At 34.0% G+C, this 26,720-nt stretch overlaps 1 protein-coding gene across 4 annotated transcripts in view; it reads right to left on the minus strand.

Moving 5' to 3' along the window:
- The window catches only part of SGCZ (sarcoglycan zeta), a 390,471-nt gene that overhangs the window by 13,026 nt on the left and 350,725 nt on the right, over positions 1–26,720 (minus strand). For all 4 annotated transcript variants that reach the window (XM_030947340.1, XM_030947339.1, XM_030947341.1 and 1 more), the window contains 2 exons: positions 12,711–12,783; positions 934–1,057 (listed from right to left, as the gene is read on the minus strand). In XM_030947340.1, the coding sequence (XP_030803200.1) occupies positions 934–1,057; positions 12,711–12,783 (197 nt within the window). The remainder of the gene's footprint in view (positions 1–933; positions 1,058–12,710; positions 12,784–26,720) is intronic.

Below are 26,720 nucleotides of genomic sequence, written 5' to 3' on the forward strand. Positions count from 1 at the left end.
ATGTTGGATAGTATGTAAAACATCTAAAAACATTTGGTAGAGAATACAAAACACAAACACAAAAGGCAAAAAAAATTCTAAAGAGCTGCATTCACAGTGAGATATTTACATTATGGATTTCCAAAAATGCTGCACTGTAGCAAGCTCCTCTGAGAACAATTCAGAAATCTATCAATTTTTCCAAAGTGTCTAATAGAAATCTGAGAGCTCTTGATAACCTTCAACAAGATCTTTGCTTTTTATTTTAAATGTTATACCATTTTATGGTCTAAAGATGAAAGGACTCCCATACCAGCAATCCTTCATGCATTTCTGAAATGTAGAGATTGCCATCCCAACAAGTGACCCAATTTTGAATCATTTGCATGTGTTCACACAGGTTTACACATGAAGAATCTTTACCAAACTCTTTTTATGTCAATTTCTTATCATTGATCTCTGAAACAAGATGCTAATGAAACAGGAGAGAACATATGATGGAAGTACTCTGTCTCTCTTACAGAGGTAGTAAAAGATTAAGGAGTTAAACCACAGGTAGAGCAAATTTGTTAAACCTCCTAATAATGGTTTAATGATGGATTAATCTAAATTAATCCAAACTTCTCTGTTTTATTTTGACAGATTAATCCAAGTTATTTTTTACCAGTATCATGAAACCAACTCTGTTCCATGGAAGGTTTTTCTTTGACTCTTAATTTACAATTCTGATCTCTATTAACTAAGTTCATTTTCAGTGTGAATGAAACTTATGGATTGAAATATTTGTAAGAAAGGAAATAAGTATTAATAGTTGAAGAAGCTAAGCCAAAATTACTTTAACAAAGGCAAATGCAGAACACTTTTTATGTTGTTTACCTTGCTGCTGAATAAACCCTCCTCACATTGTTTGTGTTATGCTAGGCAGAGCTGTAGAACATTGCTGGCTGAACTCACCTCCCCTTCTGTGGACTGTAAGTGCAGTTCTTTCCTACAGGTAGCCTTTAAGTCTCCTGCAGCTGCGTTGACTTGCACTCCCCTGGGTGCTTCCATCACCAAAGATCTAGTAGGAGATTCAAGTCTAAAAGACAAAAACAATCACTGAGAAAAAAATGCACTGTATTTAACCACCAAAAACTCCCCAGCCTCAAAACCCACGATGCAGGTAGATATTAACATATTTTGAAAGGTAACAAAGGAAAACCAGATTATATGTGTGATTCTACGACTGCCTTTTATGACACAGAGAAAGAAAAATGTTAAGCATTTAAGAATATACTGATATAAAATTATCTGCTTAGTGATGCTTTCTGGCACTAGCACTTAATGCATCCAACTGTACTAATACTGAAATACAGGTACTTGAGAATCTGCACATCTCTGTTAATGCTTCTGTAATGACAGTTTAATACAAAAAACTTCTTAGTGACTGATGACAAATGTTTAACGAAATAAAGAGAAAAAAAACCCTTTGAATGTTTTAAATGATGTGAAACTAGTTAAAAGTACTTTGCCTTGACAGACTCATTCATGTTTTGGGTATGCTTAGTAGCTTCATGTATGAAGAAAGAAAAAGAAAATCTGTTATGTTGCTATTATTTGGGGGGTATTGTATGGCTTTTCTGTTCTCCAAAATACTCAATATGTTCATATAACCCTGTTATAAGAGGGTTAAGACACACATCACTGCTTCTTTTCTCAAAGCAATTCTTGTTCTACTGTCAGTCTTTCTGCTTCTCACTCCTCTATGCTCAAGACCCTCCATCAGGCTTAATGCAGAGCTATGATATTTTCCTAGCTGTGCTTTCTCACAGTATTGCAGAGATTTCTCTTGAAAGGGAAGTACTAATGCAAAGATTTTGTAGAAAACATGCTGACATGCTGAACAGGGAAAATGACAGGATGAAAACTGTACTGAACTAGGAAACAATAATTCAGATACTGATTGTGTTCAGCTGTAGACTTATTGCATAGCACATAAGAGGGAGACAAAATTTTTAGTCTGTTTATAACTTAGTAATATAATGGCAGGACACAGTTCCACTTTACCTGAACAAAGGCTTTTTGTAAGATGAAATATATTAATGATAAAAATATCTAGACTGAGTAGCTTGAAGAAAACGCTGTATTTCCCTCTTCAGCAGAGTAGTCATAGCTGTCCAAGAATATAATGGGGTATTAGATGCATAATGAATTTGGTGCAGAAAAGCCAGATCAAGTTTGTCAAGCAATGGAACAAGAGAATTTCAAAGTATTTCAACTATTGCATTTTTTAAGTACAGAGAACAGCACTGGATTGCCATTTTAAAACCAAAGTGCCACATTTACATGCAAAGAAAGTCACTGAGATGGTGTCTGCGAAACATTTCTGTTTGTTGCATGTTGCTCAAACACTCAATAGGGAAAGGAAAAAAAAGAAATTATAAAAAAAAACAAAAAGAAAAGAAAAAAGGAAAGGAAAGGAAAGGAAAGGAAAGGAAAGGAAAGGAAAGGAAAGGAAAGGAAAGGAAAGGAAAGGAAAGGAAAGGAAAGGAAAGGAAAGGAAAGGAAAGGAAAGGAAAGGAAAGGAAAGGAAAGGAAAGGAAAGGAAAGGAAAGGAAAGGAAAGGAAAGGAAAGGAAAGGAAAGGAAAGGAAAGGAAAGGAAAGGAAAGGAAAGAATTTATTCAGCAAACAAAATGGAGCTATTAAAAGCAGCTATCCACATAGAGAAAAACATGATTTTAGATACTGATATGAAAAAAAAATACATACAATAGAAAAATATCCATGTCTGCTACTGCTAGGGTGTTTTCTTTCTCTTTTTTTTGCTGCTTTGTAGGAAGAAGTTGATAGAAGGTTCTGCAGTTCTTTGTACTGGAGAAGAATCTAAATATCATGAATTATTTTATGACATACACAAGTGCTTTTCAGGCGCTGATTTGTGAACTTCTGATGGCTACAGGACAGCAGAAAAAGAACTTCAAACATATTTTTTAAATGATGTAAATTATAAAGTTTAGAAATTAGTTTTCTGAAAGTATTCCATTGTCTTAACGAGGTTTTACCTTGAACTTAAAAGGAAACTGAATGGTATAAATGTTAAACGATTTTATTCTTCCATTACATATTTTTCAGCAGCTTATCATTGTGATTTATAATCTACTTTACAGGAATATTAACATTTATTTCTCCATGGTTTCAGATGCCATTTCATAATCATAAAGACAAAAGCATTCTAAGCTACATTTATTGCATTGAATTAATGTGTCTTAGCCAAGCCAAAAATATTTCTGGTTTCATAACACCCAAATCCCTCAGACCTAACTAAAACTTTTCAGCAGGTGGATAATTAAAATCTGTTTAGGAACATCCATCAAGAAACTATGTCTCTCTTTGAAGAATAAACTTTTGACAGTGTATAGCTTAGAGTTGTTTAGTCTAGTTTAATCACAGTTTTTCATGAAGTACATTAGCATAAATAACTTCATGTTTTTCTAAAAAGAATATATTTGGGCAATGAATTTGTCAACTTGAAAAGTTGATAATTTCAGCCTTCTCCACACCACAGAAAATTTTTAGACAATGGAGATTCTTAGCAGTCTTTGGAAATCAAATAATGTGGTCGAAATGTCAAGGAGTTACTAACGATCATCAAGGCAGATTTTAAACCAACACCCATCTATTAGTAAAACTGAATGCCTAAATCTGTTTTACAGTTCTTATTTACTGTTCTTATAGTTATTCTCTGTCTGATCTGCATCTGAAAAGAGGCTGCAGCATACTGCTGCAAATGCAAAAATCTATACACGTAGACTATTTCCTCAATGTTTTGAGATAAATTAGGTTTGATATGCAGCTTCTTTATAATAATTTTTCTTTGCCATATTTCTGATACCTTTAAATCTCTACTATAAACTCATTGTAACACTCCACATTGTAATGCTCATCCCTCCAAGAAAAAGTCTAGTATTATAATAGCATATGGAGAATTTGCTTCCTTTCATTTTTACTGATGGCCTGTCACAGTGGCATTTACATCTATGAGTGAATCCTATTCATAAAATTAATTTTTCTTTCCCAAACAACAAACTGCTCTGATGGAGAAGGTAACTACTGCTATTATTAGACAGAAACTACAGAACTGTAGGAAAGACAAAAAGGCTTTTTAAAAGAGTTTTTAAATCATATAATTGGTCAATTTGCTATATGTGATGAAGCAAGATGATCTTTTCATAGTAGATAAGGGCTTTTTCTTCTTAATTATCAGTGGTTAATTTGTGAAAAATGATAAATTTCATAAGATCAAAGCCATAAGAATTTGAGCTGAAATAATGAAAGAACTATTGCTAGAAAAGGGAAACTTTTAAAATATCTTGAATATGTTCCTTTGAAGGTATTAAAATATTTCTCATCGGAAATGCAGAAACATTTTTTCTTCATTTTGTATTTTGTTTACAAGCTGACCTAGATTGTATTAGACAAAAATAATTTAAAATATGAACCAAAAGAAAAGGTTTCCTTCTGGGTTTTAAGCAATATTTTAGATTTACCTCCTGCATATCCCTCATACTCACATGGGATATAATTTATCCACATTATTTTTTTTTCTGTTGGCTCGTGGAAAGTATTTCTTAAAATAGAAGGAAATAGAAGATTCCCCTGTGCAGAAGCAAATAATTTATTTGCTTTCTGTCTATTTAAGCCCTATATCCAACCCATGCTACATAGTAAAACAACTGATATAAACCTCTACCAATACCTTATTGCTTATACTGTTTACAAGGTTATACATGCACATTTTACCATATATATATGTATATATATAAAAGTAATTAAAATATTTTGATACATTTACATGTATTAAAATATGCACTTCTTCAAGATGCACATGAATCATTGCCATAATATTTATATTTCTTGAAGCTTGTTGTATTCTGATGCTTTTAATAAATTGCATATATTTTCAGGATGATTTACTATTATTATTATTATTATTGAAAAGCATGGCTAGATTTGAAGGCCTCAGTATTCTTAATATTGTTTAGTGATCATCATGTTTTCTTTTTAAGAAGCAAAATTCGCATATGTTCATGGGAAACTTACTTTTATGCATGCTAAAACCTAATCTTGGGCATGATTTGTCTCTAGGTTTTTGACAACACACACAACTCTTAAATAACAGAGAGTTAGATAAGTGCTTTTTTAAATTAGTTTTGGCCTGAACCAATAAATATTAACCTTTTTTTTCTCCCAGTTTCCAATTGTGCAACTCACGGATGATAAAATTAAACAAAGAGGAAACTTTCATGACTTAAATCGAAATAGTAGACTGGCATTCAGTACTGCATTTCATGTTATATCCATGCTCTGCATGTCACTGACTTTGGCATGTGTCAGCATGCCCTTATTATAGCTTCTAAAATTCTCACTAACCTACAAATTCACTGGGCTCAAAGATGAGTTCTAATTGCCCTGTACATGCCACAGATTTAAATCCAATAGGTCTACATTGTCATAGCAACACCTGAAACCACTGAATATTTTAATGTTATTTGGCATAGATGACAAATCAGAAAAAACAATTTCCAACATAGGGAAATAAAGTATCTCTTCTGACAATATAAAAAAATATATATTTCTTACTGAGGAGGAATAAAAAGAAACAAAAGGTCATTGAGGCGTTTTTCAGAAGTGTTGTTAAAGGAATAGAAAGAGTTCTAGAAGAAGCATCAAGGAAAAGTGTGAAAGGCTGGAAAAAGCAAATATTTAATGCGAGAGCTTGATTAAATAAGCAGGTGATATGAGGAAGGTTTAAGAGAACTTAATGCATGATTTTTTCCTAGCATGGGTGACAGCATAGCCAGAATAGCTAAAGACAAGAAAGCTATCCAAATCAGAAGTAATATTAAAAAGAAAACAAATAGAAAACATAAGTGGCATCTCAGATAGTAAAAAATCCTGCAGTCATAAGTCAACTAAAACGCAAACCTTTCAAATTAGTAGAAATGTAAGGTTTAGAACATGAGACATGAGCTTTTATTTCCCAGAGAAATACCAAAATATGCTTGAAAGTCTAAACTTCCAGGCTGTGAGAAAAAGTTCTGCATATGAGACAATCCAAAACAGTTGCTTAAGGAAAGGTATGAGAAAAGGATTTTTCATGGTCCTGACAACTTAGAGCTAACCCATTCTACCCTAAATGTTTCCCTTTGCATTACCTTCCTTATTTTTATTCTGGCTTGAATCCCTTTCCATACATGCACTGCCTTTCTGCTAAACATTTCTACATGAAGTTTGTCTCTACAGAAATAGCTCCATTACCTGAGTTGTCTTTCAGAATATATTTCCTTAAAATAGAAATCCATCTTGTCAGAAAGAGATTGAAGCCACATGCCCACAGAAAATGTTCAAATGCTTGTCAAGAGTTAGATCTGAAGATAAAGTGCCTGGGGGAGTCTGAAGAGTCTCAGTTTTGAAAACCATTAGTTTCCTGTGATTAGGAAGTAACAGTCCAGACCACTTGTAATTGTCTAATTATATTTTCTATATTGTTTCTCTAAGGGGTCTTAAGCTGATATAAACAGATCTATTTTAGCTGAGGCAAACTGTGACATGGCTTGATCCACATTTTAAGAAAACAGCATCTCATGGAAAATTATTCTGCTGAAAATCCTGACAGGTCTACTTCCAACTCAGTAGATTAAGCATAGCAGATGCCTTGGAACAGATTTTCCAATGGCCATATTTGGATTGTACTCAAAAAACCCAAGAAGAAAATTAAAAAAAATCAGTCAATCATTAAAAAAATCAGAAAAGGTTTGGTGAGTTTACTTTCAGTCACTTTTTTAGGACAACTACCATGTCCCAACTAGAGAGATATTTTTACTTTCTGCAATACAAAATTGAGTAGTAGATTGTGAAGAAGTCAAATAGCTTTTTAAATTTTTAGCAGTGAATTCAAACAAATGAAAAATGTGAATTGCAGGATAAGGCATGTAAAAATCATTCATTCTTCTCTATGATTTAAAGTTATCTTTGGAGTTCTCTATATAATTATAGATATAAGCAATAGGAGCTCTTTGGTAGACTGCAGAACTAAGAGTTTCATAAACTCAGGTATTCCTTATAACTTCTGAGTCTCCTCATTCTTATATCGTCTGTATGAGCTCCAGATCCTTTGTCTGGCTAAGACGAGAACCCAAACCACACTTCTGCACTCACAACCACAACACTGCTGCAAACTCCATGCACTGCATATGCTAGAGCCTTCACCTGAACTGAAGCAAGACATTGCAGAAGCTGAGGGTATTCTGGAGCCATGTGTATACAAATGGGTAAAGTGACAGCAGGAATTACGCATACTGTGAGCTGATCTTAGATGGGCACCAGCTTTCAGAAGACACAGAGAAAACTAAAGATCTTTCACCTTTTATGAAACTGCCTAACTGCTTCACAAACTCTCAGGGACATAAGAGGAGAGAATAGACAGACACACAGCAAATTTAAGAAGCCTTGTTTTCTTGTGAAAGTGGTTAAACAGCGTCACTGAAAATGGAGATACTCCTAGAAAGGGAAAAGGAACAGCTGGAGTGAGGAAAAAATCTCTGCGGACAAATTTAGTATGAGGAAAGAATGGGAAACTAAAGATTGCTCAAATGGAAAATATATATATATATTATATATAAGTAGCCCTTCTGACATGTTTCATCAGAAAAGCTACAGCAAAATGCAGGTATGGTGGTGTGGTGAAACAAGACTGTATTTAGAGTGCAAAGCATGTCAGAAATGAGTTCTGGTATCTCTAATATCTCCTGAGCATGGAGCACTTTTGCTCCACTTCCATTTAAAAAGACAGCATAATATTTCTACCCACAGTTTCTGTGAGAATGAAAAGCTTGAACAAATTGTGGGCTGTTGTGCCTAGTCCTAGGCTGGACCTATGTGAAATTTGAATTAATTAAGCAGCAGCTTGGGTCTGGAAGCAGTGTAAAAGCAACCACAGTTGAAACAAGCCTTGCAGGAGCCAAGAGCACAGAGGAGGGCACCTACAGAAACCTTCACCATCTCCCTCTGGCACTCTTGAGCACTCACTAGCTGTGCCTGCTGTTAGACCTGATGCAGCTTTATGTAAACAAATATCCTCGTCTGCCTTCACAATAATTGCAGTGTAAAGTTGCCATGTCTTTCATTAACCCAGCGCTGGGCAAATGCTTTCTACTGCTACAAGCTTTATATGGCTTTGTAAATGAGATTGATAGGGTAATATATTTACTCTCATAACCCTGTGCAGGCTGAGACAGCTGTGCTTGGAGCCCATCTGTGGGTTCCTGAAGGCATGACATGGCATAATCATAAAGCAAATATAATCATAAGCCCAACAGGAAAGGACCTGGAGGTGCTGGTGACAGCAGCTGAACATGAGCCAGCTGTCCTCATGTGGCCAGGAAAGCCAATGGCACCCTGGCCTGTATCAGCAATAGTGTCACCAGCACGACAAGATCAGTGATTTTCCCCCTGTGCTCAGCACTGGTGAGACCACAGCTTGAATTCTGCGTCCAGTTCTGGGCCCCTCGCTACAAGAAGGACATTGAGGTGCTGGAGTGAGTCCAGGAAAGGGCAATGGAGCTGGGGAAGGGTCTACATTGTAAGACATGGGAGTGGCTGAGGGAGCTGGGGTACTTTAGCCTGGACAAAAGGAGGCTCCAGTATCCTAAATTAAGCATATGAAACTCAATGGATTTTTCTACCTCTTGTGATAGTAATATTTTTATCCTTTGTATCTTGGTTCCTGCTAGAGCCCTTTCCCTTTCCAATGTCAAATATAATCATCATCACTGTACACTAAAGCAAATTATTCTTTCAATTTAAGAGTCTTACCCAGATCCATTTGTTTCTACTCTGTCCTGTCTGCATAGCAATTAGAACCTTTCATTACTTGGCTTTCTTCTCTGTTTACTTCAATATTTAAAAACTTTTATATATACACACATATATACTCGAACACACACACATATATAAATGTATATAATGCATATTTAAAAAGAGAAGAGCACGTGTTTTTAAAAGAGAAGCTTAAATGTTGGAAATTTTTCAAATTTTACTATATCTATACCTATTTTTGTATGAACATGTATGTTAAAAAAATCATATTTTCCACAGCTACTGATACGACTAAGCAAACAATATCCATGTCAATATCCATGCCCAAACAATGAAATAACTAACACAAATTATGAAAAAAATAATTATTTCTATTTTGTTAAAAAAGGGTACTGAAAGTAACTAGAATCTGACATCATTAGAACAGCATAGGAAGGGAGATAAGTTTTTTTACTCTGCTGCATCTACTTTTTGATGAGGTTTTGTTTATTATTTGATTTTTGGCTCAAAATAGATGACAGAGTAATGGAGATTTTGTCACTCTCAACATGCTCGGATGACTAAAAAGTTAAGGTCAAAATTTGATGTGTTTTCTGGCTCCAGGCTTTTACAAAATATAATATTCTGACCTATTAATAAAGCATCCCTTAAATGTCACAAAAGGTGTCTCTTACAAACCATCAGACAACTCTGAATAAACCAGACCTCCTGTGCAAGACAGGAATATTTTTAATTCTTAGCAGAGGTAAAGTAGAATCCAACTATCTTGCACGGTTCCTTGCCACTTGATCAATTTTCATCTCATTATTCCCAGCATTAGCTTGCAGGATTAACTGATTGTGCTGTGCAAGGCATGACATAGGAGACAAAAAAACTTTTAAATTTGAACTTGTAGTTATCTCCAGAGGACAACAAAAAATATTTCATCCCCTTATTAAGGATGTTATTGAGGGCAAAGTTATCTGCATTTAACTACTGTCTGTCTATTTTGTGCATGGATATTGCCTATTAGTGCACCATATTTTAATGCACTATTGGCCTAAAACCAGTATTTGGGGAATATATTGGCAGTTTAGTTTTCCTAACTGTGTTCCTGTGAGAAACAGTAGCGAGAGAAACAGGAAGATTAAATTATTAAGATATAATTCATTTTCCAGATTCTAATGCATGATTCTTTTATGCTACTTATCCCAACTAATGAAAGTCATCTTTAATTAGTTTTTGGGATTTGACAAAAAAGCTTTCACAAAGGATTGTATAACAGCACTGCCTGAAAGCAAAACCTTTCTAGCAATTATTTGAATATGCAAGAAAGGAGAAAGATGTGACCCAAATGGTTGGAAACATAGGAATTAATTGTATTAGTACTCAACTCAAGTTTATTTTTATACAACACAATTTTAATAGTAAATATAAAGTGATTTTCTCTGTATGAAGACCTCAAAATCTGGCTATAGAGCTAAGAGTGTCCGAGGCAAGGTTCAGATATGTGGAGATAATGTGAATCTGACTTTATATTTTTGTCTTCCTGCCCATGATGGATTAAACTAAAATCCCAGGAAGCACTATGATCCTTGTGGGTATCAAATTCTTAGACCAAATTTTCTATTTATGCTTCATTCAGAATAATCAAGGTGGTCATTATTCCACTTTTTAAAATCCAGTCAATGCCAATCATTTTACATATACAAGGCTATGAGTAGGTTTCCAGGATATTTTATTTGGGAGAAAAGAAAAAAAGTCCAAGGTTTATTAATTGACCACAAATACATATTCCAATATGAAAAATATGGGGTGATTTATCCTTTAATTAATGATCTAATGTATATTCCATTATCTTTCAGCCCTGTATTCAATAATTCTCATAGTCTACTATATTTGCACCAATGCATTGCAATTTGCTGTCAAATTGATTCAATTGTGGCCATTGAAAAAACGAACAATATTTATTCAGCAAACTTTTTACACTCCCATTCTACACTTACCATTAAGTTTAACCATCCAAAGATACAGAGATGCAGCACTTGGAAAAATACTCTAGGTGATTTTAGGACTGCCATTATTGGACACCTTAGGTAAGTTCATTCTAAAACATTAAAAAGTAATAGGACCCAGACCAGCCCTCTGAAATGTCCTAAAAGTAATTGTCATCATTTTAAAATTACTAAATTGACTTGAGCGTTTTAAAAAAGAATATGACAGAATCCAACTAATACAGAGGAGAACATGTGTACAAAGACTTGCAGAACATAATATGGACTGAATATATTAAGAATAAATTACTTACAAGTAAGTTAAAGTTACCTGACCCAACGCCAAGGGTGTCTGATTCTTCAATTTTTTGAATGAGAGGTATGGGTTAAAATAATTATTAATTTGAGGGCAGAAAGCTGAATGCCAAATGCTTACTAATTTAAGTCCATCTTGGAAAAATGAACTGAAGTAACAGTGGAGTTAAAATCATTAAGCAACAATAGGAATAATGTCAATGAATAAAGACAAAAGACTGGAGGGGTGAATGACCCATGTGTGAATTTCAGAAGCAATGTGATGTGATTTTAACCTTACTTAAAAATAATCCTGAAGACAGAGGACTATCTGTTTTACCATACATTTTCACTCATTATTTAATAATTAGAAAGAAGTAGAAGAAGGAAAATTACTGGTCCCCTGAAAAAAAAAAAAAGCTTATTATGTTCCTTTGATTTCTGCTGAACTTCCTCTGATTAGAGATCATATCACCTTGGTGATTGCCACTAATAAAGGGCTTTACAATTATTTTCCACAAAGGACTGACAGGAGTCATGGAAGGGGACAGAGATTTTTAAGATAGAAATCCAGTGAATGATATCCTCTGGAGGAACCCAAAGCTATACATTACTTTAAAATGTTTAGTGTAAATGGTCAAACACAATCATTTACTTCACACACTCCATGTAAAATGGTCAAACCTCTCCACAAGGGCAGCTTCCTGCAAATGATTTCTGCAACACTGATGCTGGTCAGTGCCTTTGCAAATGTAAGGCTGAGAATTTAACCATTCTTTTCTGCAGCAATCAATCAGAAACACTTCTGGGCAGGTAAAGAGATAGTTATATAATGTTCAAAAATCACAGTAGAATTGAGTCAAAGCCTATACTGTTTCTCACCAGTTCTGCTGGGAGTAACAAGAGGAAGGACCTTTGATTTTCCGTGATTCTCATGATGAATCACATCCACATAAATCAAGAGATTAGTACTTAGCAATGCACATACATGCACTTCAAAAAAAAAACCACTTTCACTTGAAACCTTCCAAGTTTTCTTGTCTACAAATTCCCTAGTAAATTTTAAACTTAATATTTTACTATCTACTGATTTCTCCTCTTTGACTATATACAGAAAAATTTTACATTTAGAAATGTAGCCTCACTTGATAATGAATTTTTGAAAAATGTGTGTGTTAGTATTAAAAAGTCCAACAACCCAGAAACATTGCTAAATGGAAAAAAATGGACAGTTTACTTAACTTGACCTATATATTCTGTAACAGCTTATAAAAAATCAAACTGGCCTGATGCTATTGAACAATACTACACACATTGTACCTTACAAACACCTGAATATTCCAGTCTCTAGGGAAAATATATTTCTCAAGAATGCCAGTATGGGAGGCAGGTCACATATAAAAAGCACTATATTTTACATTTCATGCAATAGGAGTCTGTGGGGGTCTTTTGAGTAGTTAACAAACTGGAGTCTATAGGGGTTTTTGTATCTATGAGTCATTAAATAGGCAGTACACATATTACTATACAGATATTGTTCTTTTAATCCAGACTTAATTTTTTTGGAGAATATTTGAGTTTAAAGCAACTTTTTGAACAACACCTACTTGAGGTCTTGGGAAGGTTCTGCTCTGATATGGGGTGTCTCCACAGAGTGCCCAAACACTGCCCCTTCCGTGCCTAAAATACATAAATAAAATACAGTAAAATTACTTTGGAAAATAAAAACACATTGAAATATATGACCACAAATTGACACTATTAGGAAAAAATATCTGATCAAATCCTTTATTAATAATTTTAAATGTTTCTTCATATTTACATTTTCATTTCTATATCAAAATCTGGACCAACATCCTGTGAAGCTCTGGATTTCTGCTTTTTCACATACAAATGTGGAACACTTACAGATCCAAATTTTTCAGAAATGGTTTGGCCGAATGTTTGTCTCCATATTTTGGAGAACAATTATTTTACAGAGAATGGAAATAATATATTTGTGTGGCAAAAACACAGTAAAGAAATATCTGCTGCATTTTACATTCTGGTTATTTTGATTACTTAAATTGAGATACCAAGCTTTTAGAAGTTTTGAGATAACTCTCTCTTGCCTGAAGTTGCTGGCTTGATCTAGATATCTGACAGTTTCAGAGTTTCTTTCTATCAGATCTTGCTCAGTGAAAAATTTTATTCTCATGGAATGTTCTTTGTGTTGTTTTAGAAGCGGACACTAAGGTATCTCCTACTGGGCATTTAAAATCCAGACAAAGAAAACAGGTAACAGTTTTTCAAATCTGGATTGCTTCTCTATTGAATTTTGATTTATATTACTAGGTCCAAGTTGAATGTGGTAATTCCACAGATTTCATTAGACAAGCAAGATTTTTCATTGAGAAAATTCCTCTTCAATTAAAAAAATACAACTCTAGTAAACATTCATTGAAGTTATTTCAGAAAAAGACAATTCTTTAATAAATTTTAAATGCATTTCTTGAGAGAAAATGATGGGGAGAAACAAAAGACGAAAAAAATAATAAAGATCTTTGTTCTTTGTTAAAGTAATAGAAATTTATATGTAGGGAACAGCACTATAAAATCAGCATTTCTCTTACCTCCCCCCTCTAATGACTGAACACATACAGGTTATTTATACCCTCAGTTTACATTTAATAGAAATAGCCTCCATATGTTTTTAGGCATTTGAAATTTGCCTCCTTTTTTCCACTCACTGACAATCATCATGCCTATCCTTGTTTACTGGTTTCTCCAATGCCATTGTTTTTGTCACTCACTCACATACATTTTGCTTTCCTTCTCTGAAGATGGTTTACTTGGCATTGTGTAAGGCAAATAGCCTAGAACTAGGGAGCAAAAGTCTTTCCAACAGAAAACCTCCAGCAAAGGTGAAAGATCTCACTAAAAATGTGTAAAACAGATAATGCATTTATCTCCTATCAAAATAAGATCAAGGACACTGTCTGGGACAACTATGTCTCATTACTAAATATTCTTGAATTAATTACTATATTTCAACAGCAGAAGGTTTCTTTTGCTCTAAGACTTGAATTCTGAGTAGACCTAAAAATATACCTACAATATCTCATGGTAGGGCTGCAAGAAGTGCTCAGCAGGACATAGCCACCACTCTAATTGCTACAGTATTTTAAATACAATAAAGTATTTTCAATTTTAAAATATTAAAATATTTAGCAATTTTTTTCAGAAACTATGGATGTCAAAGAATATGGCTTTTAGATACGTTTACAGTTAACCAATGATATTTAGTTTCAAACCATTACTAGGATTTAAAAGCAGAATGAGGTTATAAATGTCAAATTGGTAACATTATTTTTTAATGTTAAAGGGAAAATAGCCTGAGAAAGAGGCAAAAAAACCCCAAGCTAAGCAAACTTCAACCTGGTACTAATTTTCTAAACTCCACCTTCATTAAAAGAAAACAAAAGCAACCAATCAACCAAAAAAACCCACCAACTCACCCCACTCCCCAAAACTTTAATTGTAAAGTAGTCTATTAGTATGGACTATTGAAGAGGGGAAGAGAAGAGTAATGAATTAAAATCCTAGTTGTTTATCTCCAGGAATCTATAACCTTTACAAATATTCTGGGAAAGAACACTGAAAACAACTTTATTACAAACACTGCTTTGAAGATCTCAACAAAAAAAAAAAGAACTGAACAAAATCCATTTTCTGTAACCAAGCTTTGCTGAGTGTTATGGAAAACCACAGGAGGAAAAAACCCAGCATTTCTTTTTTCCTAGTATTATTCCTAAATGTTCTGTACAGAATCTGTTTTTTAAATCTGGCAATGACTTCAATTTCTCTTTCCTGTAAAAGACCAGTATACCATGTCTGTACAGCCAGGCCTTCTGCCACTCAAAATAAAGCTCATCCTCATTTATGATGAACCTCTCTGGGAGCTGAATATCCAAAATCAGTGTGTTTCCAGATCCCATTCATCATTTTTATCAGTAAAATGAAATGCTTTCAATGCCAAGGGCCCTCTATATTTTTGAAGGTGGCAACGGAATATAGAGATGTAAATAAGTGAGCAGAATGCAGAGTTGCCATGGTCTTATGAGAAGACCATGCCTGTAATATTTGAAAGAACATTATCAATGCAAAGATGCACAAAATTCACTCTAGTATGAGTCTGACATTAAATGAATCAGAAGTGACAAAGGTATTATCAGGCAAAGACTGATAATCAAAGTTAAATGACAGCTAGTTATAACCCAGGTTTAGTATCTCCTCACTTTCAGCATCATTATTTTAAAAGATGAGAAGGCATGTCGTCCCTAAGAACATAGAAATTTGAAAGAAAGACCAAATTTTTCAAGCAGACTGGAAATCCAGGCAGGTAGAATTAAAGATAAACTGATATAATTAAATAAAATATAGTTAAAATTAAAACCAACCAAAATATGCTGCTTTTGCTATTTGAAAATGCAATATTAATGTTTGTTTTCTTCTCATACAACTTCAAAAGCAGAAGTATAACAGTTCCTGTAGTAAATGTTTTATTCTTAAAAAAATTACTTTTAACATTTCAAGAATATCTCCAATTCCCTTTATTACATAGTGGAATAAAAGCAGACACTTTCAATTACTTTGGTTTTAGTAAGAAAGGTGAAAAAGATCAGCCAACCAGAATTTATTGATATGTTTCCTGCAGTTAAACAGCAGGGTAAAGAAAAAAGAAGACTATCAGCATTACTAAAAATACAGCAGAAAAACTATATTATCCTTTTTAACAATTTACTAGATGCAAATCTGTAGTAATTTGATGGGAAGCTGGACCATGAAGTTCAGTATTCTGAAGAAATGCTACTGTACATGTATCTTCTAATGATATAATTAAATAAATAGCACTATAAAACCAAATTCAAAGTCCATAACATTATTTTCTAAATGAAAGAAATATACTTTAGGTATTTGATAAGCTACAATGCTAAAATAGTTATTTTTTACAGAAATAAGTGGACATTCTAAAAACTGTATTCCCAGACCTACAGAATCATAGCTAAGACCTACTTTGAGATGAGTGAAATTCTAGTGAGAGATGAATGAATACAAAAAAGGTACAAAAAGTAAAGGCTCGAACCTTAAAACCCCTTCAAGTACAGCTCAAAAGGAAGCAGTTAGGGAACTGAATTCAATGGAACATGAGTTAGAATGAATAACTATAAAAAGTGATCCTTTTAGAGGAAATAAAATCACAAGGCCATGAAGTAGGTGCAAAGGATCTAAAATCAAAACTGTAACTGAACAAAATTACCCACACCTCCAGCTTCCAGTTGAAGAGAATGAGTTAAATAAAGACTTCACTAAGAAAGAATCATCTGTGCAGCCAAATTACTGATCAAAGAATACCAGTTGTTATAGAGGTTGCTGGAGAAAAGTCAGTAAACAGCACAAGCCAGGTAAGAGGCCAAAAGTTCCATTCTGTATTTATAGAGAAACCTTTTTATGCACAGCTTTTTAAACAGATTTATAAATGCCAGACCTTTAAGAAACTTTACACAGAACAAATCAAAATTACCCTTTTGCTACAAGCAAAAACAGTCACACATTCCTGCTGAAATTGAATATTCAGAATTCAGAAAGACCAGTATAGACTACTAATTTCTGCTCAGCTTACTGGTTTCTGAAATTCAGCCTCTGGGAAATAACAAGTGTCATTGAAAAAATGGAAGTGCAACATTGACATTCGGTTCTGGATTATGTTTGCTTATGCATGTGCATGCTGAGGAAGTTTTTGTCATTTATTCAACCAGCAAATAACCCTGTCATACTTTCTGAGTATTTAACTTTCATAACAAAATGGTGCCTTTCAGTGGCTTTGTAATTAACTAGGATGAAAAGACCAAGCTGGGGGTTTTTTCTGTTTTGGGTTGATTTTATGGGGAAGCTTGTTGGAATGTGGGTTTTTTGTTTTTTGGTTGTTTGGGTTTTTGTTTTGTTTTGTTTCATATTGTGAAAAGAATGCTGGCTGAGGAGTTGATAAGGCAAGAACTAAAAACTAATGAAGTATTTTACTGTGGAAAATGACCCACATATTACCATTTTCCCACTCCTTCACATCATTCATGCAAACAAATTACCTGACAATGGAATTGTGAATCATTTTGATGTGTACAAACTACATGCCATTGCAGCATCACAGACACAGCTCAGTTTTACCACCTTGATTTTTCACTAGGTTTTTCAAAAACATCAAGTAACAATTACTGAGACTATGCAAGTACTAGATTGAGATGCCAACTTGTCCACTGAGTTTCAGACTTTAAAGAAGGATTTGTAAAATATTTATTATTTTTGAAGCTTTCAATTTTATTTATTGCACATTAATTAGTTAAGTTAAAGCATTGACAGATTTCCAAAAGAGGGATAGATAATTAAGATTTTTTTTTCCATTGAAGAGACCTTAAAAACACAGACTATGTGCTTTAAATTTGGAACTTTTATGTTCTAAAAATTAAATTGCAATAAAAAAAATTCTTAATTCTTTTACCATGTGTACATAGATAAAATTTCAAAGGTTTTTAATTAACCTTGAAAGATGTTCAACAATAAGACCTTGGAAGAGCTAATCATTGCCAGACTGGAAAAAAAAAACAGAACTAAGCAACTAGGCAAACCAATGATCATTAAAAGGTGACATAAACTGTTTGTTCCTTCTTTTGTAAAAGCCCAGTTATTATAGTTTATTTTGGGATGAGCATGAATGCAGCTTATGGCCTCCATGTTGGTTGTGCATTTCTTAAAGACTTCCTATTTTTTTAGTTACTTGAAGTGTAATTTAGCTAGGTACTTGTATTGAAAAGTAAGATTCAACTGGAATTTTGCTATGGAGATATACATGACGAAAATGAAAGCGAGTTATTTTCTGAAAACATGACTGACATGATTGCTGGCATTTCAATCTTGCAGGGTCCTTCAGCAGCAAAACTGACTAATGTTAAATGATGAAGGTTTCAGATATGACACTGATGTGCCCATATATGGGGTATATTATAGGTGGGAGGTTGTAGTACAACCTCACTAGATGCAGTTGTTTACTTATAAACTAAATCTTCAGAGGTAAGCTGTTATTAAAAAGTAAATTCTAAATGGAGTGATTTAGATTTATAACTCAAAGCACTTGAATATGACTAATTTGTGATGCATATTTTCTGTATGGGAGTCTTACTAAAGCAAAGATTCTTACTAAGCCTTTCATTTAAATTAGAAGAACAACTTCCCCAATAAATTAAAATTCAGCATCTTCAGTGAGCTAAATTTTGATCAAAGCAAATTGCAACTCCAGGAAATACTTGTAAAATTGCAACATTCAGTATTTATCTTCTTAAAGAGCATCTTCACTTATTAAGTAAAAACATTTGAAACATATTCCTAATGGTGGGCAGTTGGGACACCTCTTGTCTTGCACTGAAAATTAAACTGGATTGTGACTATCTGGTCAGTTTCTTATCCATAGAATTGTTTGAAGGTTCAAATCCAAAATCTATGTTTGGCCACCGCTTGATTTACTTTTTTGAAAAAGTAAATCTATTTGAATAAAATCTGGACTGAGAATAGCAGTAACATTATTCAATTAATAATTGGAAATTACTGTTCTAAGTGCTTCCTCTGAGATGAAAAATCCAATAAATGTAAATGAAACTGCTGAAAAGTCACATTAAATCTGAATAGTTCCTCAAAACATGAATGAAATTGAAATATATATATAGGGGGATTAGAGAAAAGAGGTTTTAAAAACATAATAATTTTAGCAATATCTTTTACTTTTTCCCCTATTAGGTATGGCAGACGGAGATACACATGACAATAAAAATGATGAAATACAATAATTTTCTGCTTGAATTAATTCAGTCTCCTTGAAACTTTACAACAGCTAGATATAGGAATAGACTTAAAGATTATATTGAGATTTCACAGTAAATAATTTCTAATACCACCCCCCTCAAAATTCATCATCTTCTCATATAAATAATAATTTGGACTTGCACTTTTCTTAAAATTGTCTAAATTGTTTTGGGTTCATTGTAGTTCATCAGACACAAAAAGTGTCCCTGTCTACATTCAAAAGATAGAATTAAATGAGATTATTTTCACATTTAGTAAGTAAAAAAAAAAAAATCACATTTTTACTTTGTTGTAATAGATAATCCTAGATTTTGGAACACTCAGGTTTATGCTGTAATGAACAGTTAATGAGTTTCAAAGCAGAATTGTTGTTTCCCTGATGAAAAATGAATGAATCAATGAATCAGAAGACTTTCAAACAACAGTCAATAGCTTCATAACCAGGGGACTCACCCGGAATGTAAAGAAATGGTACATAAACTTGGATATCCCAGCTACAAAATGGAAGAATGAGAAAAATCTTTCGCACCCAGTTTCAAGAACAAATAGCAATAATTTCCCATTTTGAAGTTTTCTGGAAAATACATCTGCTCACCCAAAAAACTTAGCCAGGAATGTGCATCCAATTTCATAGAATCATATAACCATTAAGGTTGGAAAAGACCTCCAGGATAATCAAGCCCAGCCCTTTACTGATCACCACTTTGACAATTAACCACAGCACAAATTGTCATGTCCAGTCAATTCCTGAACATTTCCAGGTATGGTGACTCCATCTTTTCCCTGGGCAGCCCATTGGAAAGCATGACCACCCCTTCAGCGCACAAATTCTTCCTGATGTCCAACTTGAATCTCCCCTGGCGTAACCTGAGAACATTTCCTCTTGTCCTAGTCCCTGGTGAGAAGAGACCCACTCATCAACTTTCAGAAAGCTGTAGAGAGTGATAAGGTCTTTCCCAAGCCTCCTTTTCTTCAGGTTTAACAATCCCAGATCTCTCAGCTGCTCCTCATAGTCCTCACTCTCTAGACACTGCACCAGCTCCACTGCCCTTCTCTGGACATAGCACTGGAGATGTGGCCTTCACCAGGGCTGAGTACAGAGGACCATCACTGCTATGGTCCTGCTGGCCACACTATTTTTGATACAGCCAAGGATGCATCTGCTTCAAAAAGCTCAAAAATAAAATAATTTATTATCAGCTTTTGATAAAAGTAAAGAGTATTTTCCCTTCAGTGATGACATTCCATAAATAAATAGTATGATTTTGAAAAGTTAAAGCTCAGAGGAATTTATCTGGAATTTGTCCATTAAGTCTAGCCATTTAGCTGTCTAAATTAGGAACATAGATTACTTATGTTTTATCTGTAGCCAAAATGGAGAAATTGGTATCTCTAGAGGTTAGTTACTAATGATAATGGACTGAGACTAGAGCAACAATGCAGACAACCCAAGCACCTCGAAGCTTTTACCTTCAACACCTGATCAGCAATTGATGATGTAAATTTCATCTAAATTGGGAAAATCTTGTTTGGAAATCTCACTTTAGCCATATCAGAAGTCATCTAAGTTTCTTACCCTTAGCACTTTAACTGCTTCACAGGATACCATATTTACATTTTAAAGGCAAGCTCCCTGTGCCATATGTAAATGTGCATTTATTTCTATTCTCTTTGCCATTACTGTAACATACTGATGAATTGTTATGGGTATGTGAGAATTACTGCTGCATTCATACATTTTAGTAAATCGTTTTATTTATGCTAAGGAGGCCACAAAGCAGCAGGACAATCATCCAGATTTTTAAAATATCTGTACTATAGCATTCTTACTGTATTGGAATTAGCATGCCATTGATAAATTATAATCAGACATTTAGATAAGTGCATTTGTGCACCCTGTAGACGTTTATCATATGCAAGTACATAGTATGTATTTTGAAAGTTTTCAAATGCTTCCAAATACTTCTGAATACATGCAAAAATTAAAATCTGTGACGAATCCTCACATGCATTTCCACAATGCCAAAACAGGGATATGTGGATATAATACATTTGGGTGTCTATTAGACCCAAATGCAACAAAAATACTAGTAACTCAAATTATTGAAAGTAGTTTCATTTTTCAGATACTAGAAATAAAATGAAGCTATAATATTAATTCCTTATAAGGTTGTTAAAAGGTTTCTATTTGATATTAGCACTAGTGATTATAAGCTATTACGAGTTCCTATTCCTGCTCTTTATTAATGTTCTGTTTTTCTCTCTAAAAGTAAATTACATAGATGAATACATTTAAACCTGGAATTAGGTAAGTCTTTATTGCAGTTTTAAATGGAAATTCTGCAGCTGTGAGTGGAAGTGTGAATGTGGAACAGTAATTTTGTCACTTAATATTCTCACCTTCAAGTCTGCATAGCTATGAAGCTATGCTTTTAATTTAGCAACAAAATGGAAGCAGGTGTATTTCAAACCAATTAACTGCAGTGACTGCAAGCCACCAATGGAAGTGTTAGCAAACACGTGCCTATTTGTTATGTGTACTAACCACAGGAAAGACAGCCTTTTCTGCAGGAAAGGATGAGATACTAAAGCACAGTGTAATATGGGAAGGTTGGCTGAAATATGCATCTTTTGTCAAAGACTCAGATGCTTTTATCAGGCAAGAACCACAAGAAATGTGCCACATACCTTGCAGATGCTGTAGGAAGAGGGTTTATGGCAGTAATTTACTGCTAATCTACCACTCCATTTTCAAGATGGGACTGAGCTGGTCACAGAGCAAGTTATCAGTGCCAGTCTCAACAGTTCCTTCTACATCACCAAGGAGCAGTATGCAGGACTCAGACTACGACCACAATTCAGATTACTTGGCAAATATTGCAACAGTCCAGCTCTGCTGTGAGTCTTATGGCAAAACCCTCGTCTTGTCTTTGCTCCTTTACTGTTTGTGAGTCAGGAGAGACTCAAAAATCACACTCTCATCACTGCTGCAATACAACTATTATAAATTCACCTTTCACATGCCTATCATAAATTCAGACTTTTAAGATTTAAGTGCTTTCCCTTGCCTTGCCACATAACAATGCATGTCTAGCTAAAACTAGCAAAGCAAGGTTTAGTGCTGCATCAAAATTCAATGAGGTCAGCTGCCAGAGAAACCTGTTATTCACATCCTCTTCAGGTACATTATATTCAGGCATTTTCAGAACAGAAAACTAAATCCTGGGCACCAGGACAGTCATGCCTAGGAAACAGACTGTCACACAATTTGAAAGTCATCATGAAATTAGTTATTTTGCTCTATCATTTGTAAGTTAAAAACACAGAAAAAAATATATTTTCTTTCTTCAACTATCAACAAAAGTCCTTACTAGTTTCAGGGACAGTTTAAGAGACAATAAGAAAATCTTTTTTATTTTGTGTTTTCTTCAGATCAACTGTAAGAGGTTTTTCTCTATATTACCCACTTAATAAACTGTCATGATGCTTACCACTCTAGCCTTTCAGATTACACTGAAGAGAATGTGACTGGGAAAACCTCTATTCTTTTATTCTCACACCTTCCAAAGGAATATACTTTTAGATTTAATCTTCCTTGTCCTTTAGGCTCCCTCTGGCCTCTAGACATCACTGTAAGTAAAATATTCTGGTTTTTCCAGCACAATACTCCCTCTGCTCCTTTTCTTGTTTTACATTAAAATTCCCTTTAGTATCTATACAATTTTTGCATTAATTTTTTGTCTAAATGACATTGTTCTGAGTTACTGTTAGATTTACTGTCAAGAAGAAAAAAAAATAAGAGTGTTTTCATTAAAACTTCAAATTCAGAAATTCTAATTGTCTTTTCCTTTCTTTGTAAATCTAAATATAAACCAGGGAGGAAAGGCCAAGAATGACAGTGACAAGTAAAAAAATTGCAACTCTAAAAAGCCTGAAAACAGTTCTGACAGCTAAAACATGAAACAAACTTGTTGATAGATACTCTTTCTGCACAATATGCTTTATCTATTTTCCCTGCTCTACACTGAGAGTGAAAAACAGATTTAAAAAGTAGTCCATCATTTGGTAATGCTGCTAGGATAAAAATACCAAAAATAATACAATTGGCTGGCTTGATATAAAAATAAATACTTTTTAAAAAACTATCTCCCTTTGATGTTTGATGAGACTTTCAGATGCAACTACCAATCTCACCTCATGCTTTCAACCATAAATTGGAACAGGAATTTTTCAAGTGAACCTAGCATTTGCCTACTTCCAGTATCTTGCTTTGTTGAACTTGGAAGCATCTGGGGTCATAGCACAATATCCAAGTACTTTTCAAATTTCCCATGCTGCTGTTATCTACATCTGCGGCCAACACAACACACTTTGCAGACAGTGATGTAGATAAAGGACAGGAAAATACCCTTTTACATCCTAAGTAGTATAGCTTGCTGTCATTTCTATCACACTTTATGAATCAAATTGCTTTAGAATGATGATACTTAAGGGAAAGTTCTCTACTTGAGCTAAATGACATTTTGGCATTTGCAAATAAGATAAGGCTGCCTGTAAGGACTGGAAGGCATTTGTTTGTACATGATTGTGCATGTGTGCCTGCGAATATGTGTGCTCTAATCTACTCTCTAGCAGTGTTTTTCTAGCATACTCACAAAATAAGGTTCAAATATTTTACAAATCTGATAGCTTCAATTAAAACCAAGGTATTTGCTAAAGAACAGTTACCATAAAACTGAATTATAATGCTTCCTAAGTAGGAAGGGTTAGATAATCATATCCCACTATACCCATTACTGATATTAGTATTGTCAGGATCAGCACCAGTGTTCTTCAGGTATTAAACCAGTAAAATTTATACTATTCATATTCAATTCAGTTTAACAATGACTGTAACCTATGACATCAGGAAGCATGGACATGTAGTTTAGTGTGGGCTACCAGCTTCAGCATGATGAGTTCCTGAAAAGAGAGGATCCTTCCTCTGACTGCTTTACCTTGCTAAGCTCACTCATTCTACCCTTTCTCATAATAAAGTGTGCTTATTTATGCAGCTTTCTCACCTTCCCCTCACTGTACCAAATTTTAGTCAAAAGTGAAGTTGACAATAAATCCCAAAAGCAATTAACCTACATGCAAATGCATATAGTGATCTCTGGCTTTTTTGTCATGCTACCCACATTTCATTCTAACCAATGTGTTATAGCTTAAAAAAAACCCCTAAAGAATATAAATAAAACTACAATGAAGAGGACTGTATGTAATATGTTAGTAAGAACTAAGATTAGAAAGAAAAAAAAATTTACTGAATTTATATTAGATGACTTGTGACTAGACATAAAAAGGAACTATTTGAGCTCTGCTAAGGCTTATTCCTCTCTGATCATTAAATTCAAAACCAAATCAAGTTCAAAAACCAGTTAATCTTCAACAGATGATATAATTAGCTCTGTAGTAAAAAATTATGTATATTCTACATTCTCTATAGCCAAATTATTTCCCTGTTTCTCTATTCTTTCATTTAAAAGATTTCTGTATTTTTAGTTGATTAGTTGGCATGAGGTATTTTGTGGGGCTTTTGGTTTTTTTTGGTTTTTTTTTGTTGGTTGGGGGTGGTTGTTTTATTTTGTTTGGGTGTTATTTTTGGATTTTGGGTTTTAACTGATAGATAGCATCCCTTGTTTTTCAACACATTGTTCTGCAGGGCCTCAAGACCGATATGAAATTCTCTTTGAGATTTTTTCTTCAAGCTGCACAGCACCAACTTCTTCTCTCTTCCTCAGAAATAATTCTTCTGGACAACTAATCAGTCCCATGGATGTTGGTTCTATCCAGTTGTTTACTGAACAATGATACACCAAACAGGACTAAACTCTTTGAAGAGGACCTTGCCAGTGTGGAAAAGGTGAGAAGCTCTTCAGGGCCTACTCCTGTTTCCACATTCTAGATTCATATTTGACTTTCTTGTTTGACATGATGCTTTTGACCTTTGATCAAAATGTTTTCTAAATCTTTTCCTGGGAGTACCTTTAGGTATTACTTAGGATTATTTTGAGGTTTGAAAATTGACTGCTAGAAGTCAATTTGATTTTGTTTTGCTGTTGACTTTCCCTATAACTTTGGAGCAGGGGATGTTTTAATTTGAAATAATTTTAAGATTTTTTTTCAGCTTCACATTCTCAGCAACATTTCTCACATTACTTTTTCAACACCGTGTCATCCTAACAATCTGTATTTTTTTTGTACAATCTTGATATTTTTCTTCCCCCAATGGATGTTTGTCTCTGAAGTTAAAAGTCTTTTGAAGTTAAAAGAAACAAGAAGGCCTCAAATATTCCAAAATGTTGTCACCAGGCCCTATGCATTAGATAATTCCTTTTCTTTATCAAAAGTCTAATCTGTTTAATTTTTTTTGCTTGGTGGTCAACATTACCACATAGGGCAAATAACCTTTCTTCAATACCATGAAGTACAAATAATAATTTATTTTGAATCTCAGAGTAGTTATATAGCTTTCAGATGCATCCATTTCTGCCTGGATATTGCGGTTTTTTTCTTCATTCTATTTTTATGAGATAATTTTTACCACAGATAATGTCATGCCTTTCATAGAATATGTGTTGATTTTTACCACCTCTTACTTATGGAATTTACATTATCTATTCTGAATTTTTAAGCATTTCTAGCTATACTTCTTAAACTTCATAACACATACATATGTACTTTCAGAGCCTTGAGCAAAGCCACATTGTAATACACAATTCAAATACAAACTCCTATATATATTGATGATATTTTTCTACAGCCAGAATAAATGGCTTATTATGTTTGTGTCTTGGTGTGCTGAATTTAATGCTGTCAGACACTGTGAAATTTAAACTCATCATTAGCCACAATGAGGATAGGAATTTAAATTCACAATGTAGGCTGAAAGCTGCAGGCCATATTTTTTTTTAAATAATTTTTTTTTCTGGAGTTGCTTTCTGTGTGCAAAATTATTCCTAGCTTATAGGAGTCTGCTATGAATAAGATTTGAAATGTATTGCAGAGCAGACATTATTGGAATCTATGCTTTTCACAGCTTTACCTGCATACCTGCTCTATAAACTAATGTAGGGAAAACAGTGAAGTCCAAGATGTTACTGGTGGTGAGCTCTTTTCCTCTGAGTAAGGCTTTGCATCAAACTGTGACTGCCATGAACTCAAACAGTCCTCAAACCTTCATGTGAGGCTTTCTGCTACTTTCCACCTAAATTTAGAGTCAATTCATGTACGTTTGTAAAGGATGATGTATGTCATGACAAATGCTTCTATAATCTCACCATGCAGTTTGTGGTTACTAAATAAATTAGTGTGTGCTTAAAGCTGGGATAAAAATTTGCTCAAGGTTCAATAAAAATAAAAAAGCCACTTTGTAGGGGTTTCTAGTATTAGTCAGGGAAAATGGAGTGCACTTCTGACATGTATTACATGTCTTAGAGAAAGAGGTACATCAGTATATTCTTAGTGAAAAGTCAGATGCCAACAATATCTCCTGAAAAAGTAATGGTATTTCTCCTATTCTGAAAGCTTTAAAAATTGAAATCCAAATGATTTCATCTTCTAGCACCCAATGAGAATACTGCTCCAGGACAAAGCAAAAATTCTTTGGCCTGTAGTGTCACCATTATAGCGTGAGTATTTGGAGGCAAATGCTCTTTTTTATTGAACTGAAATCCTACAGTGTT

This window comes from Camarhynchus parvulus, chromosome 4 (genome assembly GCF_901933205.1).
Source record: "Camarhynchus parvulus chromosome 4, STF_HiC, whole genome shotgun sequence".
Lineage (NCBI taxonomy): Eukaryota > Metazoa > Chordata > Aves > Passeriformes > Thraupidae > Camarhynchus > Camarhynchus parvulus.